Raw genomic sequence first — 23,167 nt, 5'->3', positions numbered from 1 at the left:
TTGTTAGAGCTGCACATTAAACAACACGCAAACAAAAAAAAAAAAAACCCACAACCCTGAGTAGCATGCCTTCAGCATTTATGTTTCTGGGACACAACTTCTTCTTGCACTTGTAAATCGAAGCCTTTCAGAAAATGAGAAGGGACAGTAATTCTGTTGACAGGTAAATTACAACTTTTTTTCTAATTCTGAAAAAAATAAAAAACTAATATACTTTCAAAGAAGCATGTATGAGAAAAATCCATATATAACAATGTTAATCTGGAATGTATATAATAGCAAATTGTTCTTTATACTAAAATATCGGTAATAGTTATTGAGAATATCAGAATAAAATAGCAACAAAATTCAACTTCATCAAGGCTATTGCCACTTAGACCATGCATGCTTTTTTCATACAGTCAGCACTTTAGCCCAGATTTCTAACTTAGTTTTATTCTAGAAAATGCTCTGCTTGCACCTAACACTTCACTACGTTGATTTTAAGATAGTTTTCTCTAGTTCAATATACAGTTAAATAGCTATCATAAAAGCACACAATATGGTATGTAATATTATTTAGAATATATAATATACACAATATACTTAGTTTGAAGATAGAACATAATAGTATATATACAAGAAGTCAAATACATGCCTGCCACCCAGTATCAGACTTCTTTTGGTAACTGGTAGGCTTACACTCAAGAAGCCTTTTCAAAATTCCCTGATTTTCCATGGTGATTGTCAGTATTTTCCTGTTCTGTGCATCTCTGTTTGATCTGTAAGCAAAAATGAACACATTTGCAAACACAGATTGGGAAGGGGGAGAGAAAGGAAACAGAAAACGTTTTTTTAAAAGGAAGGGACTGAAAACAGAAGTCTGTAAGGAGCCTGTAGCAGACAGTGATACAGGCTTTGGTTTCTAAACCAACAGCAGAATAGAACTCTCTTTGCAGGAATTTCTCTTCAGGAGAGGAGGTAGGAAGGTACAGCCAAGTAGCAGGTGCTAATTCAGTGCTTTAGTGTTACAAATGGTTCCTTCCCAAGCTGAAAGATTTCATCAAGGACTCCTACAAGAGCCCATCTATAGCTGTAATTTTGTCGGGGCAGTGCAGCTTTTCAGAACCATTATGAGTGGAAGTAAAGGGCTGGTGGCGACAGTTCTACTTTTGTAAACTGTGGATCCATCCCATAAAGTGATGCAACAAGCTTTTTACTCCTGGAACAAAGGATAGCACCAGCTACCTCCTTTGAAAGTGTTCATTCCAACAGTCTACAGTTGCTGGCCCTCGTTGTATCGCAGCTAGGCGCTCCATCAGCTTCTTGTTCTCTCTCTCAATCTGATAAATTCGCTTTTGATCCTCCTGTGCAAGAAATGCCAAGTTTGCAATGTCATTCTCATGAGAATCTACTAGGCTGGCTCTCACAGATATGTTGCCCATATGTATAAAAAAGAAAAACACAACAACACTTCTTATTTCTGCACTCACCCCATCCCAAAATCACCATGTTTTCTTGCTGTGCTTTGTCACTATTTCCTTGCTGTCCTTCTCCTAGCACCCCCTTGTATCTCTCTCTCTCTATATATATAAAAAAGGATATAAAAGCAGCATTGCATTCAATTTTTTTATCCTTACTCTTTTTCTCATTAACTTTCAGTTTTTTGACTCTGAAAGGATAAAGAAAGCACCCTTCTCTTTATGTTCCTGAAGACTTCCTTGCTGCCTGAGGCATTACCATGACACAGACATAGGTGTACCATTACCTGAATCCTGCGCTTGTTAACATGTTGCCAGGTCTGTGCATGTGAAAGTTTTTTACGCACACGTGTTCTTCCTTAAAGGAGGAGAAAAGAAGAAATGTTTTAAGTGAAAAAGTTTTGTGAAGCAAAGCTACTGAGCCCCATATCCCTTCATCCAGCCTTTCCTTTGCCAGCATTCCCCAACAAACAGTGAAACAGCTTTCACTGGGGAAAGCACTGCAGGTCTGCTGTGGTTTTTTTTAGAAGCAGTAGAAACAGAAACAATGCTTCAGACCTGCACAGACAGGAAGGGGAGTAGCCGTTTCACATTTCCCTAACCACTGTTCATTAATTTTTCCTGTTTATGTGCCAGACAAGACATATTGCACCTCAACTCACAGTAGATGAGCTGTGATATTGCTTAAAGAGTTTTCTGCTCAAAAAAAAATAAGAACATGGATCAAGATTTTTCTTCTCAAGCTTCGTTAGAAGTCAGTTGTTTGAAAACACAGAAATTCAGCAAGTCCTCTTCATGACATGCTAACTAGCATCTAGCAGTGAAGAGGACTGGAATTTCCCAGCAGGATCTCTACAAACCCTTCATGTTGATGGCAACTGCTATTTTTTCCACTTCCGTTCAACTTACAGGTTAAGATGCTTACTAGTATTCAGTGAAAATATCATTTTGTATTAAAAAAAAAAAAAAAAAAAAAAAAACAACACACAAAGTTATTGACAGGAATAGGGGTGAAATAGTTTTTAAAACACGCCACATTGCAGCTTGTTACTGCAATTCAAGTAGTCAACAGCACCTAGATAGTTATCACAGCTCTTTGCAATTTGGACCTATGACAGAATAGGCTAAGCACTGCACCGTGCCCATCTCTGCAAGAACAATTTGTTCATTACAGGACTTCCATTGTGGCACAGACTAGCATCTGATGTTACAGCAAGAGTATAGTAACTTCTAGTGATGCCACCTATCAAATTTATGATGTTGCTTTCATCAACAAATTTAAGGTTAGGAAAACGAAGTTAGACAACCAGGTGATACCCTTTGTACTGTACAGAAGCATTCCGTACCAGGAATAACTCATGCCTAAACACCCAAGTTTACATTTCATTTTGTAAATCTGGGACTGCCAATGTGTTTCTTGTAGCCTCCATTAAGAATGGGTGTGGATATCTACATTACCACTTTCAGACCTGACCGTTTCAGAATCAAATGAAAGACCAGTTCCTATAGCTTGTTACCCTCAAGAAGTTATGCTCATGACTATAAATAAGCAGAACATCTCCATAAACTAATCAAGATGGGTTTGGGTTCTGTTGTTTTTTCCCCCCTCCCTTCCAGTATGATAGTGGAAATCTCCATTGAGTGGGATTGCATTTGCAGCCAGCTGAAGCGTGATGTAAAGGGAAATTATGTTCCTTTTAAACAGGCTGCCAGCTGTTTAATTCTTTCAGAAAAAGAACTCACTTAAGGGCACAATGTCCTTCTACAGAACGCAGACATCAACTGTAGCACAGAAAAGCTCAGCAATTTCACCCACATTCAACAGGACTACATGTAGTCTTCTCTCTCATCTCTTCCTAAACCCCAGGAAACATAGGAAAGAAGTGACTAACTTGTTGACAGGCTCACTGCAAAGTCATTTCCATCACCAGAACAATAGACAAAGAGCGGAGAATGCACCAGGACCATTTTACAGCCTACTGCTCAGAGGCCATTCATCTCAATCGTCTCATGACTGTCTCCTTCCCAGCCTTCCCACCTGTTTTTGTGGTTTTGGTATAGTTGCCACGGCCTCCCATCTTCTGAACTTGACTTCCTAGTCTTGTCTGTCCATGTTCTGTTTACAGCGATACCTGGAGATTCCAGACAATCTTGCATTATGACACACTCGCATTTTGCTCATAGACATTTGCTCACTGATGAGTCCTTACCTTCTGTGAACTGCTTGCAGAAGGCCTATCCAGCTGCCATTAGTCAAGGCAGCAGAAACTGCTTTTTCTTGTACTTACTCAAAAGTATAAACATCATTCTAAAGGGACACTTTACAGACTGAAACCAGGATGTGGTATAAGAAGCATCCTTCATGTAGCTGCAACCAGATGTGCTTTCCATTGCTAAAGACATTAAAAGCCACTACAAATTCTGACATCATCCTCCTCCTCACACTGGTTTCAGCAGAGAGAAATACATAGAATTCATATTCCATCCATGCAGCCATGTATATCCAGTGCAAGACAAACAGACTTATATTCATTGCAAAACAAACAGAAACAGATGTAAAAACACAAGGCAGGTATTTTATTTACTTACTCCAGAAAGAATTGTATGCACATACTTTTCACAGATGAAAACAGCTCCAAAGAGCACTGTATAGAGAACAAGCTAGAATAGTTCCAAAGTAAAGCTAAAGTTATACACCTTGTCTTCAACAGTGGTTCAGTAGTGGTGTTAGTCAGGAAAACATTCTTATGAATAATGTAACTTAACGAGATAGCAATGAACCAAGATATACCCATCCTAAGAAAGGCTAACCTTTTCTGTTCCAATTCAACAATGTCCTGTAATAAGAGTGTCTTTGGCTTTGTCACTTGCTTACAAGCAGCTTATATTTTAAATGCTGTCCCTAAATTTTTGGTCACCTTTCGTTTTTGGTTACTTTTACAGTTACTTTTACACTGTTGCAAGCACCCAAACCAGAAGTCTCCTAGAGACATTGCTACCAAGAGCAGACAGAATCTAGGTTAGCATCTTCCATGACTCAAGGCTTGTTTTCAAGACAAGGCAGCGAGTCCAACGGGGATGGAGGGAAGGTAAGAAGAGGCAGCTATCTGGTAGCAACAGACTCTTCCTGGTGGACAATCGATATTAAACGCAGTTTTAGCCCTGCAGTTGCTGAATGAGGGCAGAAACACAGGTTTGCGGAAAACTAAAGGAAGGACCCACACTGTAAGCTGGCCCAAAATGATGACTCTGAAATGCAGGTATTTAAGAGCAGCAAGGTATAACCTACAGTGTACTGCAGAGGAAGAATTTTCTTCCTGCAGAATGTTACTGAATATTATAGTGAATACTATAACCCTAAAATTTAGTAGCACCTCAGCTTGTTATCTGGGGGCACGTAGGAATTTCCAGTGCTTAAAACTATGCGAAATGGAAAAGCAAAGTCACTGTTCAGGTTGACTCCTGACTGGTAACTACATTAAAGCGAAGCTGGCTGCCTGAGAAACTCCATTGTCATTCTGGGCAAGATAAGCTTTTCACTGATATTCCAAAATGGAATACTGTTTTAAAGCAGGAATGTCAGGAAAGGAACATGTTGGCTGCTGTACTGCAAAAGCATAATATAAGAAGCACTATGATTTACTAGTGAAAAATCTGAGTTATCAAAAGAGCGTAATACCTGCGTGATATCTGGAGATATCAGAGGCACATAACTGAGAAGTAAATTGTTACGGAATAAAAGAGTATTTTGCTGATCAGCTTGGTTTTCAGATCTACACACAATTGGTGGCAAGTCAAACAAGGCACTGTTTAGTGCCTGAAATTTCTTAGTATATATTTCAGCAGTCTACTCAGCTTGGACAGAACAGGCACCTGTAGATTTAAGAAAGTGGACAGTATGCACTACATAAGCTTTTCTCCTTCTGCGAAGATTCCATCAGCTGGAATCCCTGCTTCTTTGTGTTTTTATCCCAAAGATCTGGTGTCTGCAGGATCTTTATGACTAGTTCCTCAAAGGCATGCTGCACTCCATCCTCTGTTTTGGCACTTGTCTCTGGGGGAAAGGAAAAGAGAGGGGAAAAAAGAACACAAAATAATATTTTTATCATATTTGCAGAGCACTCCTCTTTGTAAAAAGTTCTTTTAGGACCAGAGAGAAGACTGTAACTTTTTCATCTAGTAAACCTCATCTCCTTTATCCCTTAACGGCACACCTACATTGATAATGATAAACAGAAATGTATCCCATCTGTCTGAAGCATCTAATTTTTCCACCCAGAAAACTTCCACCATTCCCCATTCTCTCCTAGAAAACAGGAATTGTTCTTAGGTTGCAATAACATATCTATGAGATGATTATTCCAGAACTAAGTTGGGAAACACAGAAAGCAGAAGGAATAGCAATTTTTTTTTCCCCATGTATTTGCTATAGATCCTTCTCCAAATCTTTTAAGAAACTTCACCTAAAAGGTGCCTATTTTACACAATTTGTTCCCTATCTTTCCACATCATACATTTTACTGTCTAAGCAATATTATATTATTAATATTATAGCACTATATCTGTCTTATGTCCCTGCAACAAACTTGGAAATTAAAAAAAATATCCGTGGTCCCTGCTAGCATTACTTAGGAGAGAGATTTCAGTCCCTAAGACTCTGAGTTAAAAAACGTTCAAGAAAATATAGAACTCATGCCTACACAGTACATGAAGGAAATCTCACTTTCAGCAAAAAGTATTTTCAATTACAGTCAGTGCAGAGCATCTCTGAAAAAAATAAAACCTACAGCCATGCATATGGAACTGCTGCCACAACAGGAACCCAAATTCACTTCCAAAACAAAACAAAACGATGACCTGAAATCAGCTTATTTATTGATGCCAAAATATATACATGAACTTACCAATTTTTTGGCACAGTTACTTACCTATAAAAAGCAGCGAGCGTTTTCTAGCAAACTGGAGTCCCTCTCTTCTCTCTACTTCACGATCAGGCTGCAGAGACGAATGAAGAACATGACTAAAATAAGCTACATTTGCCAGTTTTAGGAACTCCCTGGAAAAGCACCACTGCAGAACTGAAGTTTGGCTGAAAAGAAAGAGAAAGTCTATAAAGCCATGTAGCAATGGATTTTCACCTGGATTTTCCCTGTTCTACAGTCAGCTTAAAAGCTGCAAAGAACTACTGCTATTAGGCAGAGCCAATGAAGGAGGGTCAAATTGAAGTGCAGCAACATCAGATTAGCAGGAAATAGATGTATTATTATCTTCTAAATTAGCAGGTAGCAAGGTACATGCCAGAAAGGAGGCTTTAATTGTCAAATAGCTGAAGAAGCAGACCAAAGATAACTGAAAAAGATGGCAAAAGAGGATAATGCCACCAAAATCTCAAGACACTAGTAGCATTTACTACTCGATACAGACATGCAGCCAGATAAAAATTCCAGTTACATAGTTCAGGATAGCTACACTAGAAACCTCTTGTAGTAAAGCAAGAGTGAAATACATTTCACTAAGCTGCAAGCATCTAAGATATGTCAAAACCACCCAGATATATGCAGTGACTTCCGTTCATAGAATCACCCTCATTAATTGCATCTCTCCAGTAGCATTTCCAGGAAGCTAACAAGATCTGCTTCCCAAATGAGGTAGTAAATGGAGCCTGCCTAGCCTAGGTTCCTCAGTTACAGAGCATATCACCTCCTCACTCAAGAGATCTGTTAGTTTCAGAGCTTATCACCCATTTATACTCCATCATGACTGAGCAATCAGTGGAAGAGTAAGATGATGCATTTCTAAACTGACCTTATCGGTTTTATTGCCAACTAACATCTTCACAGTGTTGCTTTTGTTGGTGTACGTTTCCAGCTCATTCAGCCAGCTCTCTAGTCCTGTGAAAGTGTCTTTTCTTGTAACATCATACACTGGTAACAGAGGAAAAGGAGCTTAACAGATGTAGAACCTTGATCAACGTTTACTTCATCATGACAGAACTTAGTCCCTACTATCTCATATTGCCCCAAATAATAAGCAGTATTAGGGAATTGGAGAAAGATGCAGCCATATGGTCTTTCCAGAGCTGGAACATATTGGCTGTTCTCACCCAAAGTCACCAGGGATTACAGAACATAAGCATCTCTGCAACGCATCTGTGACTGGAAATCAGCTGAAGTCTTTTACCTGTTGCTAGTTCTGAATTGGGCTACACAGAATATTTAAAATATTCTGTATTTTCTCACCTCATTTAAAATATAATTACATGCATGCACTGCTGTTAATTAACACCATTCTGGGTGTTAGCAAAAAGTGACTTTTTGGTCACTTCATAACTGCATTCATTTAATCACTAAAGTTAAAAAAGCTGCATCATGTCCAGAAAGAATATTTTGTACAGCAGGGTGTTCAGCTGTCACAGTCCCTGAGAATAACACTGCTCTCTTTTTCTAAATTGGTAATTACACAGAAAAGGAGTAGCCATCTATAATTCGAGCTGTAAACCTCATGTTTTATGGTAATCACATATTCTAATCACAGTTTCTAACAAAAAATAAAAAATAAAGACATTAGAGAAAACAAAATACAAAAAACAATGTGCCTTATGACCAGAAATTCACCAGAACAGTTATTACAAAGCTGATAATTCATCCCTTGCCAAGTGACACTGCTGTATTTTTATTTTAAAGTATTTTAAAGAATCATTATTTCTTGCCAGTAGTTTTGCATATTCAGTGTTTGAACTAACAATTCAGAAATGCTGTAAAGAACACTGAGAATCACAGGAACAACATGTACATTTAGGTAGTTAGACCACGCTTCTGCAATCGTGTTTCTCATCCATATGCTTCCTACCTAAAACAACCCCTTGAGCTCCTCGGTAGTAACTGGGAGCCAGTGTTCTAAAGCGTTCTTGTCCTGCTGTGTCCTAGAGGCAAAAACAAACAAACAAACACATATACAAAAAAAAAAATACATTTAGAACAAAAAAGGTAACTTAAATTACACAAAATAACATTTTTCTGACCATCAAGGACAAACAAAACCGTAACAGAATGAGGGAAGCAGTCAGAAAACTTCAGCAGTAGCAACAGAAAATACGGGGTAGAAAAGCCTGGAGAGGACTGGATTGAAGGTTAAAGTGAGAAGCACAGATACTTGTACCACGAGTGAGACAACAACTAAGTAAATGGGATGTAAAAGAAATAAAGATTATTCCTGCAAGCCAAGCAGCTGGGTTTAGTCAACTAACAGTCAGCTGAAGTGAACAAGGTGGGGAGTAACTGGTTTTCAAGTTAAGAAAGGAGAAATGGTGGTTCCCCCAAGAAGTAATGCACCTTTTGTTCCTTCCAAACAGGAAAGGAAAATTCAGTTAGAACTATTCCAAATTTAATGAGACTGTAAACAGGCAAGAAATTTAAAAGAAGTAATTTTATTAAATTATTACTGCATTATGTCACACTCTCATGAATCTTTCAAATAGTTCCTATGTGCAATGTGAAATTCAAAACCCCACAGAACAAACAAGGAGGCGAAGAAGTTACACAATTTATTATTATTATTGTACAGAGAAGAATATGTACAGATTACAATAGACAGACTAACAGCTATGTTATCATTTATTTCTACTTTGCTGTATTAAAAAAAAAAAAAAAAAAAAAAAAGAAAGGGAGTGAGACTAAAACCAGCAATATATTGACTTAGTTCAGGCATCCTTACTAAGAATATTCCAAGGTATCCATGAACATGTGGATAACAAAGTAAAAGCCTTGATGCTCTGTACATGCATTGGAGTTTTTATTTAACACACACAACTGCCCTGCTTTTTGCCCCTAATTACCAGTTTCTCCTGATGCTGTTACAGACTGCTGCAAAGTGCCTTTTCCAGCTATACGACTTGTGCAGGTTCTGGCCCTGCTTTTCATTGCCCAGCAAGGAGGCACACCCCTGGGTAATTATGAGGCCAAACATTTCTTGGTTACTCTCAGCAAAGCTTCTGCTTTGCACGCAGCATGTTGAGAATACAGCCAACACACACAGTCACTGGCTAGACCAACCATGACTTCAATACTCTTGCTCTACATTCTGTACAGAGTGTGAATGAAAACAAAGAAATAATGCCCATCTTGATACTTAGTTTTGTTAATACCAGCCCAAGGCATGTTGCTGTCCTTTCAGAAGTCCCAATTACTTCATCCTGAATAGTGTGTTCTTTCTGAAATACCTATGACCATGCACATAAAGTCTCCTCTTTCTAGGGCTCTTTCACTCCATTTAGAAGAGTACACATGGAGGTATAGCAATATTATAAATAAGCCTGAAAATATAGCTGCAATCTGATTTCCCACTTGTCGCGTTCTGGAAATATAGTTCAGGGCAAATGCTGAAGTCTCCCAATAAATCCAGACCAACCTTTACATAGTTCATAATTATACTCTTGTTTCCATCATTTTAACCAAAATAAAGTGTCTGGAGTGTTTCTGATATGCTACAGAGTGTGTATCAGCACAGTCCCTACAGGAAATCATGCAAAACATTCACCAAAACATCACTTTTCTGCAATTGACTCGACCTGAGTGTTGTCTGTCTTGGGTCATACAGGCACGCAATACCTGCCTTTCTTGCAAGGCCACATCTTCATAAGTCTAACAGAATTACTGTTAGAATTACCACTTACAGAGGTGTAAGTGCAGGAATGAGCACTTGATCTCTACTGGAACTGAAGGAAATCTCCAGACCAGAGCAACAAAGCGTTTATCTGTGTTTTATAAGAACCTCGCCCCCCAATTCCTGTGTTAAGTCTGACAAACGTGGCGTACATATAAATGCGTGTATAAAGACTCTAAGAGACTAAGAAAACAGGAAAAAGGTGTACTTCCGAGCAATGCTGCGAGTCAAGAGCTGACCTTTTCAAGACTGACTTTTATACCCCATGTACATTGGCACCACAAGTGCACAACCTCAGCATGCAGATGTTAGCGAAGAGGGTGGAAAAAAAAAAAAAAAGAAGTTCCCACATCTGTCCTGAACAGAACCTACCCATATTGCAAGCTGCACTGCGTGGCCATCTACCACCATTTTCTTCACTTTGAAATCAACACCTGCGACATGAGAAGAAGACCTATGAGAAGGAACTGGGTGGATGGCAGCCCCACAGCCAGCCCCCTTCTTCCCTCACAGCCCCCTGCCATCTGCCCAGAGCCCCCTGTTCCCCTCATAGCCCCCAGCCATCCCCTCATAGCCCCCCTCTTCCCTCACAGAACCCCTTATTCCCCCCCATAGCCGCCCCACCACCTCCTCACAGCCCCCCTCTCCCTTCACAGAGCCCCTTGTTCCCCATAACCATCCCACCACCACCTCACAGCCCCCTTAATCTCCCCTCACAGCCCCCTTAATCCCCCCATAACCACCCCACCACCCCCTCACAGCCCCCCCAAGCCTCACCGATAGTGGGCTTCAGGCAGGGCTCAAACGAGCCATCTGTGAACCTCAACAGGAGGCTGCGGGGCAAGCAAAGAAGCCAGAAATCAGCCCGGTGCCCGGAGGAGCTGAGGGGAGGCACCCCCCGGACCCCCTCCAGGCCTCACCTGGACTTCCCCACGGCGCTGTCCCCGATCAGGAGCAGCTTGAGGGTGAGGCCCGAGGCCTCCATCTCCCACCCGAGCCGGGGGGTCGCAGCCAAATGCCCGCTGCCCGCCGGCGGAACCAGCTGACGGGGAAGGGGCGCTCCGCCTACCGGGCGGCGGCCGGTGCCAAGCGGGGCGGAGCGGGGCCGGGGCCCCGGCCGAGCCGCTTTGAGCTCCGCGAGGCCCCGGCGGTGTGAAGGGGGTGAAGGGGGAGGGTGGGGGGGGGACGGTTTAGAGGCCATGTCCGATTACGAGATCTCGGTGGAGGAGCTCAACGACCTCCTGGCTAACGGCAGCGGCTGCTACAGCCTGCCCAGCGCGCACAGCAACGAGGTGGTGCCGCGCATCCACGTGGGGAACGCGTGAGTGCGGGCCCGAGGCGAGGCGAGGGGCCGCGAGGGGTTGCGAGGGGTTGCGGGGGGCTGTGAGGAAGCCGGAGCCGGGGTGGGGGTGTTAGGGCCTGGGGTGAGGTGCTGGGATCTGCCGGGCCTCCGGGAGGCTGAGGGTGCGAGGCCCGGCTGGGGGCTGCTGCTGGTGGTGGAGCCTGGCGAAGTTGCAGCCCCAAAGTGGCACCCGCTGAGGTGTTTGGTGTCTCTGAGGTAGCAGAGAGATGAAGCAAGGTTACGCCAGCACGCCGGGCTTTTATTTCTTCCCGGTGTTTTCCTAATGTTGCTCGTACGCCGTGGTCAGCGCCGCCAACCCGCACGGAACAGGGAGGAGAGCCGGGATGGCCGAGGTGGACGTGCAGGAGCATCTCCTGGAGCCGTGTCTGAAGCCAGTGCAATGACCCTGAGCCAGAGGAAAGAGGTGGAACGAGAAGAACGAGCCAAGGAGCCATGGGCATGTTAGGTCGCAGTTTAACCATGTGCAAAATGACATAAGGCAAAGGTTTAATAGGAATCGCCTCCCCTCCCCAGGCAGCGATTGGTCAAATGAATGCTTCTGCACTCAAAGACCTAACTAACCTCAATTAAATAGCAATAGACATGAGCCAGAGGCTTACAGATGTGGCTAGGATAAAAGCACTTAAAAAGGGGAAAAGCTTGTTCAGGGTTCACCAACCACTCTTCCCTCAGCCATGTGATGTTTATTTTTTGCACCAAGGTTCTTTCAGTTAGCAGTTCCATTCCCATCATCTCCTGCTGGCTCTCTGTCTGTCTTTGCCCTCTTGATATGTGTCTTGAACAGCAGATTCCCAGGCTTACGTGGAGTTTCTAACTCCTACAGAAACATAAGTCAAACCCATCAGTTTTCATTAACATTCTCCCAAGACAAACCAGACTTGGCCTTGGTCACACCCAGTTGATGTGGGACACACTCATCTAGAGATAGGACCCAAATAATGGTCTGCTGACAACCACCTTCTTCATATTTTTAGCAGTTACCTGAAGATATGAAGCCATTGCCCACAGGGTCTGAAAATAAGTTGTTTGTGCAGTAAATAATTAAAAATAATTTTAAGGGTAGCAAGCAACTAGAGGGTAGTTTTCATTGTTCAGTAAATTAGTCTAATTATACACTACGGATTTTAATATATTTAGATTCAAGATTGCATAATAATGGCGGATGCATATGTAAGTTCCAAGATGGAAAATGTCTGTTGGAAATCCTTAGCTCAGAGAAGGACTTTTTATGTAATAATTGACAATCAAGGTCATCCTGAGCACTAGCGAAATTTGTAGCAAGACAACAGTTTAACTGCTGGGTGGACTGACAGACGATGTCTGATTCTACTGTCAGGGTTTTTAAAAGGATGCTGAAGAACTGGGGAGGACAGCTAGAGGTAAGAAGTAACCAAAAACGTTTCACAGTGGGAACAAACAACCTACTTCATCTGTCGAGCCTTAGTAAGCAATAATATATGTGAAGCATCCACAAAGAGCTAAGATAATGCACTGCTGTAACTGAATGCGTGGCTGTGTATTGCGATTCGGTCACTGCAGGCTGAATTTGATAGCCCCAGATGGGAGATAAGACCAGCTCTTAAGAGGGTTTTTTGTACCAAACGGGGTTGTGCTATAGTAGTTGTCATTCTGCAAAAATTCGAGCTGTGCAGGTCTGTTCTTGTGCCAGTCCCAGCTCCGTGTCCCTCTCCTGTACTCTCCTTGTGTTAAGGCTAACGAGAGAGCTGGTTTTATGACCTGACTCATTCATCCACGAACTGCTGGGGGAGTAAACCAACGCTGCACGCGGCCTGTCAGCCTTTGTGCATATGTGGGCCCAGCAGTGTGCAAGGCATCAAGAAGGCTTTTACTGCTGTGCACAAGAAAAAAGCCTCAGCGTTGTTTGGGCCCCGTATTTGCAGATCATTAGTCTGTCTTGTTCCTTCCACAGAGCTTGAGGTACAGCTCATATTTTCAGCCGCCTCGGTGCAGTATGCATCAGACTGGCACTCGCCTCATATCTCGGGTTTGGCCTTTGTTGCACAAATCTTCTTAGCAAATCTCTGAGGAGCTGTTGGAAGCACTTTGCGTTGTGCTACAGGGAAGTCAGGGAGAGCAGTCCAGCAGAACAAAGTAATGCGGTCATTAGCTCTGACATTCAGATCTCTGCTTTGACTTGGACGGATCAAACGCTTTTGCAATGTCAGGCCCCATTTATGGCTACAGATGGCAGAGATTTTGTAACAATCTGAATTTACAGACTAGCCACATCTGTGGAGAGTTTGAATGTGGGGAGATTGGAGTCCCAATATCTGGCATAAAAGCCATAAAATTTGAACAGGCTTTATGCAGGAATTCATAGGAAGAAAGTAAAACGTCTGAGTGAGATTCAGAAACTTCTGTTCAAAGCTATTTAAAATATTTTGCATAGGGGTGCTGCTGGCTCTCCATATGAGTGACTCATCTTTGGATAAAATTGACAGTGCTGAGACATTAAAGAGGATGAGATTAAATTGGGTCAGAGTGTCAGATGCTAATTTATCTGTCAGGTACTGCATCTTGGTGTGCAATACATAAAAGTTATAATTAATGAAACACAGAGATAAAATGATAAAGTACTTTGAAAATAATGTGTTTGCATCTCACAGTAGACAGTTCTAACCTTTCAAAGAGATTAGACAAGGTTCCTGAAGATGAGTCAAAATGTACTATCTCTAAAACAAGAATTATGATATTGGTGACATTAGCACAATTACTTATTTTCCAAGCAACAGCACAGCAAGACAATTCAGAATATGTCAGAAGTACAAATCATTTCCTATTACTGCAAAAGTCAAGATGTCTTTGAGTGTAGCATCTTAATCAATGACTGGGACGGCTGGACAGCATGCATCTTTATCAGGTTGGCAGATGACACACCTGAGTTTTCTGGCTGCTCAAGTGTGTGGGAACGAAGCAATTATTTGTTCTTAAGGGGCAGGCTGTAAGGAGCATGAAAGACATTCTCCCAGAATTAACATTAAATTGAGTGACTCTAAGGGAAGAAGTGGTGAGGAAGCAATTTCACATGAACATAGCAGTAGAAATTAAAATGTGTTATCGGATGGTTTTTTATTCCATATTAAGGATTTGGTTTATTTGCTTAGGTTATTTGCTATTTGTTATTTTTATTTAGGTTTATTCGCTTGGTTTATTTGCTTAGGTGACCAGGTGCATGGATAATGCCATACGGCAATCCTTTACAGCCTCACGTACCCTTAATTCCAGATGCACCATTTCCTAAGAATTGTGTTTTGTGGTTGGTAAAATTGTTCATCTTTACTCAAAGAAACACTTCTTAATGCTGTTACAGGGTGAGGAACAGGGAACTTCTGTATTGAGAACAGACAAGGTCCCATGAATTCTCCTGGGGAAACAGAAGAGGCTGATGTTAGCTTCTCTCTACTACCTGTAGGAGCTAGCACTTCACCACTGAACACCATGCAGCTGGACTGAAATGTTAGGGAGAGATCCGACTGTGGGGAAGGAGAAAAAGAAATGGTACACAAATACTCTGTTTTTCACCAACAGCTGCGTAAGGAAATCGGCTATAAATCAGAAAAAATCATTCACTGAGAATGTGGTTGCCTCCAGGTGAGCCAGAACTGTGTTGCCAGACTCAGCCATGTCGTTGGACACAAGCTCCTACTGCTCCCAGTCAGGATCAGATATGTACCCATCTACCTACTGCTACTTATACCAGACAAAACATAGGAACTCGCAACTGAATTAATGCTTTCTGTTTTGGCCTTGCCCTGTAGGAGTTACTTTTGTGTTGCAAGCAGAATTCCCCTGGCACTGGTACTTGTCCCCTGGCACAGATGATGTCCTGCCAGATGGAAAAATCTGTCAACATTTGTTTGGGTAATGAAGTTCTTTGCAGATATTTGGCCCATTGCCATAGTTGTTTGGCACAGAGAGCCGAAAATGTGGGAGCTTCACTCATGCATAAGGATTCGAGTGCTTACCTTATAATTTAAGGGGTGAAGAGTCATTAGGAGAAAAGGAACGCTCTAGATGTTCATATAGCCTTGAATTATGTGCAAATTGTGAGCAAACGCACGACACTCGGAGATCCGTATAAATGCAGACTAACTCATTTGGGCGTTATATTAATTTTTAAAAAAATTGCTAGGTGTCCAGCCAAAACCCTGAGGTGCATTGCCGTTCCTTAGAAACTTGTCCAAAAATATAATACACAAATGCTTAGCTGAGCTTAATATTAAGATTCCTTGAATTTGCAGCTTATGAATTGAGCCTTGGGGAGATTTTTCTAAGATTTCTCTTTCCATATCCAGTAACACACAGTGAAAGCTGCCTTAAAAAGAAAAAAAAAAGAAAACAAACAAACACAAAAAACATTTATGTCTGTTGAGGCTACATCTTTTCATAGAGAGTGCAGGAACTGAGTTCTCTCTGAAATAAAACCTGTCACTTTCTGCGGTGTTGACCAGAGGGCTCACATTTTACTAGGCAACCACACGCTGTGATCAACTAGATCTCCTTTATGTATTATTTTTTATGTAAAGCAAAGTTCGGATAAAATGAACGTTCGGACCATCCGCTAGAGTAGCAAGCACTGCTACCTGGCCCTTGCAGCAGTGGTCGTAGGCAGCAGAGGCTTTTTATAACTGGCTCTTAAATTAGCGTATGTAGATAGTGGTTAATCTTGGGAGTGACTATCCTGGGCTTTCTCTTACCTCCTGTACTTTCTTAATTTGGTCAGAATTTTATGTTTGGAAAGAATAATAACTTAATGCTCTAGTAGGATCTAAGAGATTAAGTTTCAGATGTTCTCTGCTCAGTTATCAGCCAAGAAAGCAGCCTTCTCTCATGTACAATTAGTGACTGGGGCTCTAAATACTTCTGTGGATGTAGAATATGCGGCTAATTGGAGCACTGTGTATTTAGCATCTATTAACAGAAAAATAAAAGCTTTTGGTTAGCTTCTGGGGACATCATAAATACTGAGGAGATTCATTGAGTTCTAATCATTTTCTTGACACTTTTTATCGTACAGGTTCATAGCCAAGAACATTACGAAGCTGCAGCGCCTGGGGATAACCCATGTTCTGAATGCAGCAGAGGGGAAGTCGTTCATGCATGTGAACACTAATGCAGAATTCTATGAAGGCACAGGCATCAGATACCATGGCATTAAAGCTAACGATACACAAGAATTTAACCTCAGTCGCTATTTTGAGGAGGCAGCTGATTTTATTGAGAAAGCACTTTCCCAGAAGGATGGTAAGGCAAACTGAAATGTCTTTCTGCCGTGTTTTCTGTGCGCTGCATATGTGTTAGTCATTTATTTCACTGTTTAAAATGGTTCGTTGCTCAGATTTTCAGCTGAACAGGCAAGTCAGTAATTCAGATAAAGACTTGGGATCAAAGACACCTGAATACACAATAAAACAATCTTCTGTCTGTACTTGTGGACGTCCAGTATATGTTAAGTGGAAGTCTGTCATTGTAGGGGTGACTTTGCAAAGTGAAACAGCAACTGCATCCTAAAATAGCACTTGTCTAGGAAGATGTGTCCTTATTTTTCCTTAGACATGGTAAATCATGGGAAAAATCCAGAAAATAAATGCAGGATCTAAATGTTGTTTAAGAACACTAGAAGTTAGAGACAAAAATGATACAGGTACTGCATTGCTGTAGAGTACTCACACAACCTCTTATGTGCTTTCTTTCCAAATGTACAGTAAGGATGGACACTCTAACCTTAACATTTTTTATTTTATTATTTCGTGTGACAATTACCTCATTATTCCCTAGCATTCCAGGAAGCTTGGAGATGATATTTGCAGTGTTGTTGATTGCCACATTTTTCTAGAGTTTCCTCAGAGCAGAAATCTGAGGACATAGTGCAGTGGGCCAGACAGTGTTTCGTGTCTGACTGTTTCAGCATACCACTTATTTCTACATATGCTTGATTTCTTTCTTGCTTCACGAGTGAATGTGAAAGAAGAAAGTGGGCAAAAGAGGAGCTAGAGCTGTGATGTGCTTTGGACAGATTGAGAGAAATTTTACCTCCAGTTTGGTAAAGTATAAAAATTCTGAGAATTAACATACAGCTCTTGCAATTTGCTTTTTGACCAAGTGATACAGGCTGCAGCAGGAAGAAGAGTTTTAACAGTGCCAGCTGTGCCATGACTGTTCCCACTGAGTTAAACTCATCGCAGTCCTCTGAATAGTTGCAGAATGGATCTGAATTTACAGTACCAGTTCTACTTGGTGATTCTTTCAGCCTTAATATTGTCTACAGTACCTGCCACTATTTTCTTACTGCAGTAGACAAAGAGCAAACTTGTGGCTGGGTGACGCTGGAGCCAGTTTTAAGATTAACTCCCTACTGAAATTGGATAGTCTTGTTTGACAGTGAGGTGTAGAGTAAGGACAGCGAAGCAATGAGGGATGCAGTGGTGTTGTCTCCCACAGTTTTGTTTTAGCAGTGTAGCTGCATGAAGTTTGGGAAGGTAGCTAAATGAAGGCAGGTCTGCTCTACTAAAGACAGCCCCTAAGACTCGCTGCCTTTCCCAGAGGAAGGTTAGAAACCCTTTTGTATACAGGAAATAAATTCTCTTCTACAAACCTGTTTAAGGATCTCTAAAGCTTGCTAATTCATGGCTACAGGCCCTCAGGAAATATAAAGAATAAATTGTTTTAGCTGTTTGACTTGCTTCTGATTAGAGGTTTGCCTTGAGCTGCAAAGGCTCTGCAGCTCAGAGCAAATGTGGTAACAGGCTTTCTGCTAGTGTGGTTCAGAGCAAGTTGTGGTCATCATGAAAAAGTGTATGTACAGTTCATCTGTTCTCCTGTCTCGAGAAAGAATTTGCCCTGGAGAGTAGCCTGGGACTGTATTTTATGTTTGGAAAAGCAGGTCAAAGAGGACACAGCTGAGAAACAATAAAAATGAGTTAAATTTCTCTAGGGGATTAGTGGCTTGCTTAATTCTTGTTGGACACCAACCTACAGCATTTCCCCAATAAATATGAGGAATGATTTCCCTAATCAGTTAGCTGGAAGCATTTTATTGGTGCTGGCAGTGGTGTGATTAGATACTCCTGGTTCTTGTTGCTGCATAATCAGTGGTTTCATTTACAAGAGTGTTAGTGTGACTTCAGAAACAGCCAGAGAAGTAGCCAGGTAGGATCCAACATGGGGTTAGCATAAGAATTGCCAGCAGTGCACCATAAAGGCTGGATGTCTTTGAAGAGATGCAGAGTATGACAAACAGCTTGTTGCTGTCTTGAGCGTATTTTAAACTGCATTATTTATATATGCTCTTTGGTACTGGTCATCTTTAGGGGCAGGATTTGTTCTCAAATACAAAGATAGGAGAAAAATGGACAGGCACAGGTTGGCCTTTGTAATATGGTAGCAAATACATTTTAGTAGAGTGATGTAGAACTAGGTTTTTCTGCATTATTCGTGATGACAGACAGTAGCAACCAACTATGATAGCCCCTTTCTTCCAAGTTTTACATAGCTTTGGCAGCATTCTGAGTTTAGAGTCCTCAAGCTACCGAAGAACTAATTATTACGCTTTACATCCTAGCTATTTCATGTTGCCTTTCAATCACATATTCCATTATAACCCACCTTGTGACCTGTCTTCCTTGCAGGACAAGTGTTTGTGCATTGCCGTGAGGGCTACAGCCGTTCTCCTACCCTGGTCATCGCCTACCTCATGCTTCGCCAGAACATGGATGTCAAGTCTGCTTTGGTCACTGTCCGGCAGAAGCGAGAGATTGGCCCTAATGATGGCTTTCTAAGGCAGCTTTGCCAGCTAAATGAGCAATTAGTGAAGGAGGGCAAACTGAAGCCCTAAAACAGAGCGCTCTAGTATTTTTGAAAGTTTCTCAAATCACCAGAGGATGTGTTAAGTGCTTTAGATTCCCTACCCCCAAGCTAAGCCACAGAATGTGAGGGAGACAGACAGCCTGCTCTTACCTAGTGAAAGTGTCTTTCTCAAACCGTAGGTCTGTCTTTCAAGATGGCACCAAATGGTGTCACTTGAGTCTTGGAGCTGTTGCAATAAAGAGGTGTGTTTGGAGGGGCAACTCCCGTGATAACAGCTGTTTTCTCAAGTATTTCAGAGCCCCCTTGCAGACCGTATAACACGTGCTTTGCATTGACATTGCATTGTCTCATTAAGCTTTGTGTTTTCTCCCACCAGAGCACCATTTTCTGAGAGCCACAACACATCTCTCACTCTTAATTGAAGTACTGTGTTTTCCAAAGCTTCTTCATGCACACAGGTGCCTAAAGTTTGAGTGTAGGAGCTTCAAGGAATGGAGAAGCATATATGCAAATACACAGGTGCACTCTTGTGAAATGAAGTATGCAGTGTTGTGTTTAGTGTGGATATATGCAATACACAGTGTGTGGTAGTAAAGCCATGTAGCGCCTGATCTTGATGCACACTGTATTTCCAAGACTATTTGTACCTCTTGCTGTTGTGATTGACATGAAAGTCTGATAAATGCTTTTTTAATCTTTGTTTTAAACTCATACTAGAAAAAAATGTTGAGTAAATGTTGAGGATCAGACTTCAGCAAGGAAGAAATAATGTCTGTATTTAGGAGTGCTTGCACTGGGTGTGTGAAAAAGTCCTAAGTATCAGAATACAAGGGCTCCTGAGGTTTGTACTGAACTACAGTCTCTCTCCCTCCTTTGCTTTTGCTGTTTATTAATGCAGAATGGAACGATCACATACATAGATTCCTTCCAGTATTGCAGTACAGATGTGCTTACAGAACAGTTTGTTGGTACACTCTGACTCGTTTCGTTGTTTGCATGGTTCCATTAAATAGAAATGAACATTGTTACGTACCACGTGGAACAGGAAACGTTTCCTTTTATTAAAATAAATCACGTCTTGATGCTGTTTGACGTGGAGATGAAATGAGTCATTGCAGTGATGGGAGAGGAAGCTTTGTTTACAGTATGCCTGACTCGGGGTGTGTGTGCCTGTCAGTTAGTGTAGCACTATTCATGCAGAGGATCTCCCACTGCAAACCTAGAATTGTTGGTTAAACTGACAAAACCCTGAGATGTTTGTGTTCCTTTCTTTTCTGTGCTTTTATGTAGATCTAAATTTTAAAACCTAAACACTATTTTAACTAGAAACACTATTGTATTAGTAATCCATGTAAACCCAGAGCCAGTTTTGTGCACTCATTTCACTAAACAACGAATCACAAAGGACATACATTGTTTTTCTTCTAGTTGATTTGGTTTTTTGCTACCTATATAGCTATATAACTTGCTTGAAATTAAACTGCAGATGTATTTCTTCTGGCTGAAGACAGGACTTATTTCTTTTTCCTTGCATAGGATGGGAACTGCCAAATCAAGAAGCCCTTTGCCTTTTGTGGCCTTTAAAGGGGCAACTGGAGAACATTCGGCGTACATAGGGTTGTTTCCTTTCACCTTCCTACAGTCAGCCAGTATTTAGTGCTTGCTTTGAAGCAGAATGGCTCAGTAATAATGAGCTGTAGTAAATTTCACTGGCTAATTACATACCTGATTGCTTTCTCCCATTGTATTGGGATTAAATGATTTGCTGCTTCAAAATTCCTGGTTACTACTTTCATACTACATAATTTCTGGAATAGGAATACTGGCCTTACCTATTCTATTCTATTTCATCCATACTGTAGTCTTATTTACAAATCACACTCTTAATTTTTTTTTACTGTGGGCACAGATCTTTTTCCTGTCTCATCTCACACCATATATTCATAATGCCTGTCCACGCTACAAATAAAAAAAAAGAGGAGATCGATGTGCATGCACTGTGGCTTTGAGCTGTTACATAGAACTTAAAAATTCCCGTCCATTAAAGAGCTAAGAAAATATTAGGCATTAGGTCTTTTGTTACCATTGCACAGACTACAAAAAGGCTAATAGTTGTCTGAATAAAAACAAAATGGTTTGTTGAAGTGGAGTCTGTTTGCTATGTGGTGATGTGTTTGTACAGTTCTACAAGTCTATAATGAACTGTATGAAGTGTTGACAAATCAAGAAATACTGCCACATCAAAAATAAAGGAATTTGTTCTTATGTTCATTATGCCCTTTTAATTGGGAGGTCCCTGCTTACTTCTGGTGGTAACTTTGGTGATACTCTGGTCCATTTATCTGAGTCTAACAAAGCTTATTTAACAAACATTTTGGAATAGTTGGTGGATTTAAATAAAGAAAACACCATTTCAATTTGATTTAAAAACCCGAGCTCTGAGACCGTATATCCTATTGTGTGTTACTGATGGATGACTCAGTAATGAAACCATTTCTAGCTTTGCTTTCGGAATAGGCTAAGTAGGGTCTCTGTAAAATTTGCATCTGTCATAGAACAAAGATAGCTACCGTGTCAAATCCAGCACAATGCAAGAAAATGCAATAACTTGGGGTTTTTGTACTTAAGAGTTAGAGAACTTAGGAAGTGGGGAACAGTGGGGGCGAGAGCTATTGTCATTTTATAGCAAGGAACAAAGAAGAAAGTTCAGCTACATAATAAGCCTTCTAAAATGATGATATGTGTAAAAACAAATCCGCCCTGTACCTCGTGCTGAGCTAAGTCTTTCAGCCGTTGCATAAGCTCAGGAGAGAAGTTTATATCCTAGAAATAAAATTCAAAGCAAAAACAACATTTTCTGAGTGCATCCTCACCCTTTCTTTGGTCCTGCAGCTAGGACTACACCTACCCCCTTGGCAGCAACCATGTTGCATGTAGCATGCTCCTCTGAACTGCAAAAGGAGAGGATGTTGCAATGGGGCACTGCTGGAAAGCACACATTTTGCAAAGTCCTTTCTAAATTAGAATTAACAGCACCCAGAGTCAAGACTAGCAGCTGTGACACATTGTATTCCAATTCCATTTTTCAGCCGTGAGCCTGTGTTAGCATTGGACACATTTTTCTCCCAGACAGGAGTATATCTGGCTTACCTCTCCTGGTGCCAGGAGAATTAATCTCCATAGAAGGCTCTGAGGATGAAAAGCACTCTGTGTGACAGCACTACATGGTCCTGGAGCTGAAAGACAAACTTGTGTCAGATGCTTCCTCCTGCTGAACAAGAAAAAAAACACAACAGGATATTCGCAATGTTTATTATCATCATTTAAGTAGTTTTACTGAGCTGTCTTCTTTTGGCCAGAACTAGTTAAATCTCTGATGCTAGTACTGGAACTTTTTTTTCCTATTTTTTTTTATTAGTTTTGCTAGTTTATTTTAATAGTTTTAGCACAGAGGGACTGACTATCGGAATCTCACTTAGTATAGCACAGAGGTTTCTTCTAAAATTACTTTCTGGGCTCTGCCAATGAGTCGATCTGAAAATAGAACAGGCCTGAGGAGGTAGCTAAAAGGACTTATAAGTAAGCATTCGTGGCCTTATTCCTGTGCTAGCTAAGGCATCCTGCGTATGGCATTACAATTCGGAACCCGGATGAGCATTCGGGACCCAGTAGTTTTGTTTTGGGGGCTATTTTTTCATGAGGAGTTGGATTTGGAAGACTACAATACCATTCTTAAACGATTATTAAAATCTATAAATCATATAAAGGTCAGATGGACATTAGCAGAGAGAAAAAGCCTGTCTTTAACTTGAAACAGATTTTATTTTCCATGTCATTCATTTTTGTCAGCTGTTCT

The 23,167-nt window shown here is 41.2% G+C and overlaps 2 protein-coding genes across 2 annotated transcripts; one reads left to right on the top strand and one right to left on the bottom strand.

The window, feature by feature from the left end:
* Positions 1–4,016: 4,016 nt before the first annotated feature.
* Positions 4,017–11,168, bottom strand: LOC311218530 (ras-related protein Rab-18-B-like). The gene is made up of 7 exons (XM_084301237.1): positions 11,042–11,168; positions 10,899–10,954; positions 10,494–10,555; positions 8,310–8,382; positions 7,266–7,384; positions 6,389–6,455; positions 4,017–5,514 (listed from the first exon to the last, which is right to left on the bottom strand). The coding sequence occupies exons 1-7, from the start codon at positions 11,104–11,106 to the stop codon at positions 5,342–5,344; spliced, it is 615 nt and encodes a 204-aa protein (XP_084157363.1). The 5' UTR covers positions 11,107–11,168; the 3' UTR covers positions 4,017–5,341.
* Positions 11,169–11,303: 135 nt separating this feature from the next.
* Positions 11,304–21,582, top strand: DUSP3 (dual specificity phosphatase 3). Its single transcript, XM_084301173.1, has 3 exons — positions 11,304–11,442; positions 16,523–16,749; positions 19,134–21,582. Exons 1-3 carry the CDS (start codon positions 11,321–11,323, stop codon positions 19,337–19,339), a joined length of 555 nt encoding a protein of 184 aa, XP_084157299.1. The 5' UTR covers positions 11,304–11,320; the 3' UTR covers positions 19,340–21,582.
* The last annotated feature ends 1,585 nt before the right edge of the window (positions 21,583–23,167 follow it).

The sequence above is a fragment of the Netta rufina genome, assembly GCF_964035555.1.
Source record: "Netta rufina genome assembly, chromosome: 24".
NCBI lineage: Eukaryota > Metazoa > Chordata > Aves > Anseriformes > Anatidae > Netta > Netta rufina.
This window is presented reverse-complemented; position numbering and strand designations above follow the sequence as displayed.

Bases quoted from the DNA above. Each gene is read 5' to 3' on its own strand.
- DUSP3 (XM_084301173.1), top strand. From the start codon at position 11,321: ATGTCCGATTACGAGATCTCGGTGGAGGAGCTCAACGACCTCCTGGCT. The intron at 11,443-16,522 runs GTGAGTGCGGGC...TTTATCGTACAG, and splicing joins CGCATCCACGTGGGGAACGC to GTTCATAGCCAAGAACATTA. The intron at 16,750-19,133 runs GTAAGGCAAACT...TCTTCCTTGCAG, and splicing joins AGCACTTTCCCAGAAGGATG to GACAAGTGTTTGTGCATTGC.
- LOC311218530 (XM_084301237.1), bottom strand. From the start codon at position 11,106: ATGGAGGCCTCGGGCCTCACCCTCAAGCTGCTCCTGATCGGGGACAGC. The intron at 7,385-8,309 runs GTAGGAAGCATA...CTCTGTTACCAG, and splicing joins AGCTCAAGGGGTTGTTTTAG to TGTATGATGTTACAAGAAAA. The intron at 6,456-7,265 runs GTCAGTTTAGAA...TCGTCTCTGCAG, and splicing joins TTGGCAATAAAACCGATAAG to CCTGATCGTGAAGTAGAGAG.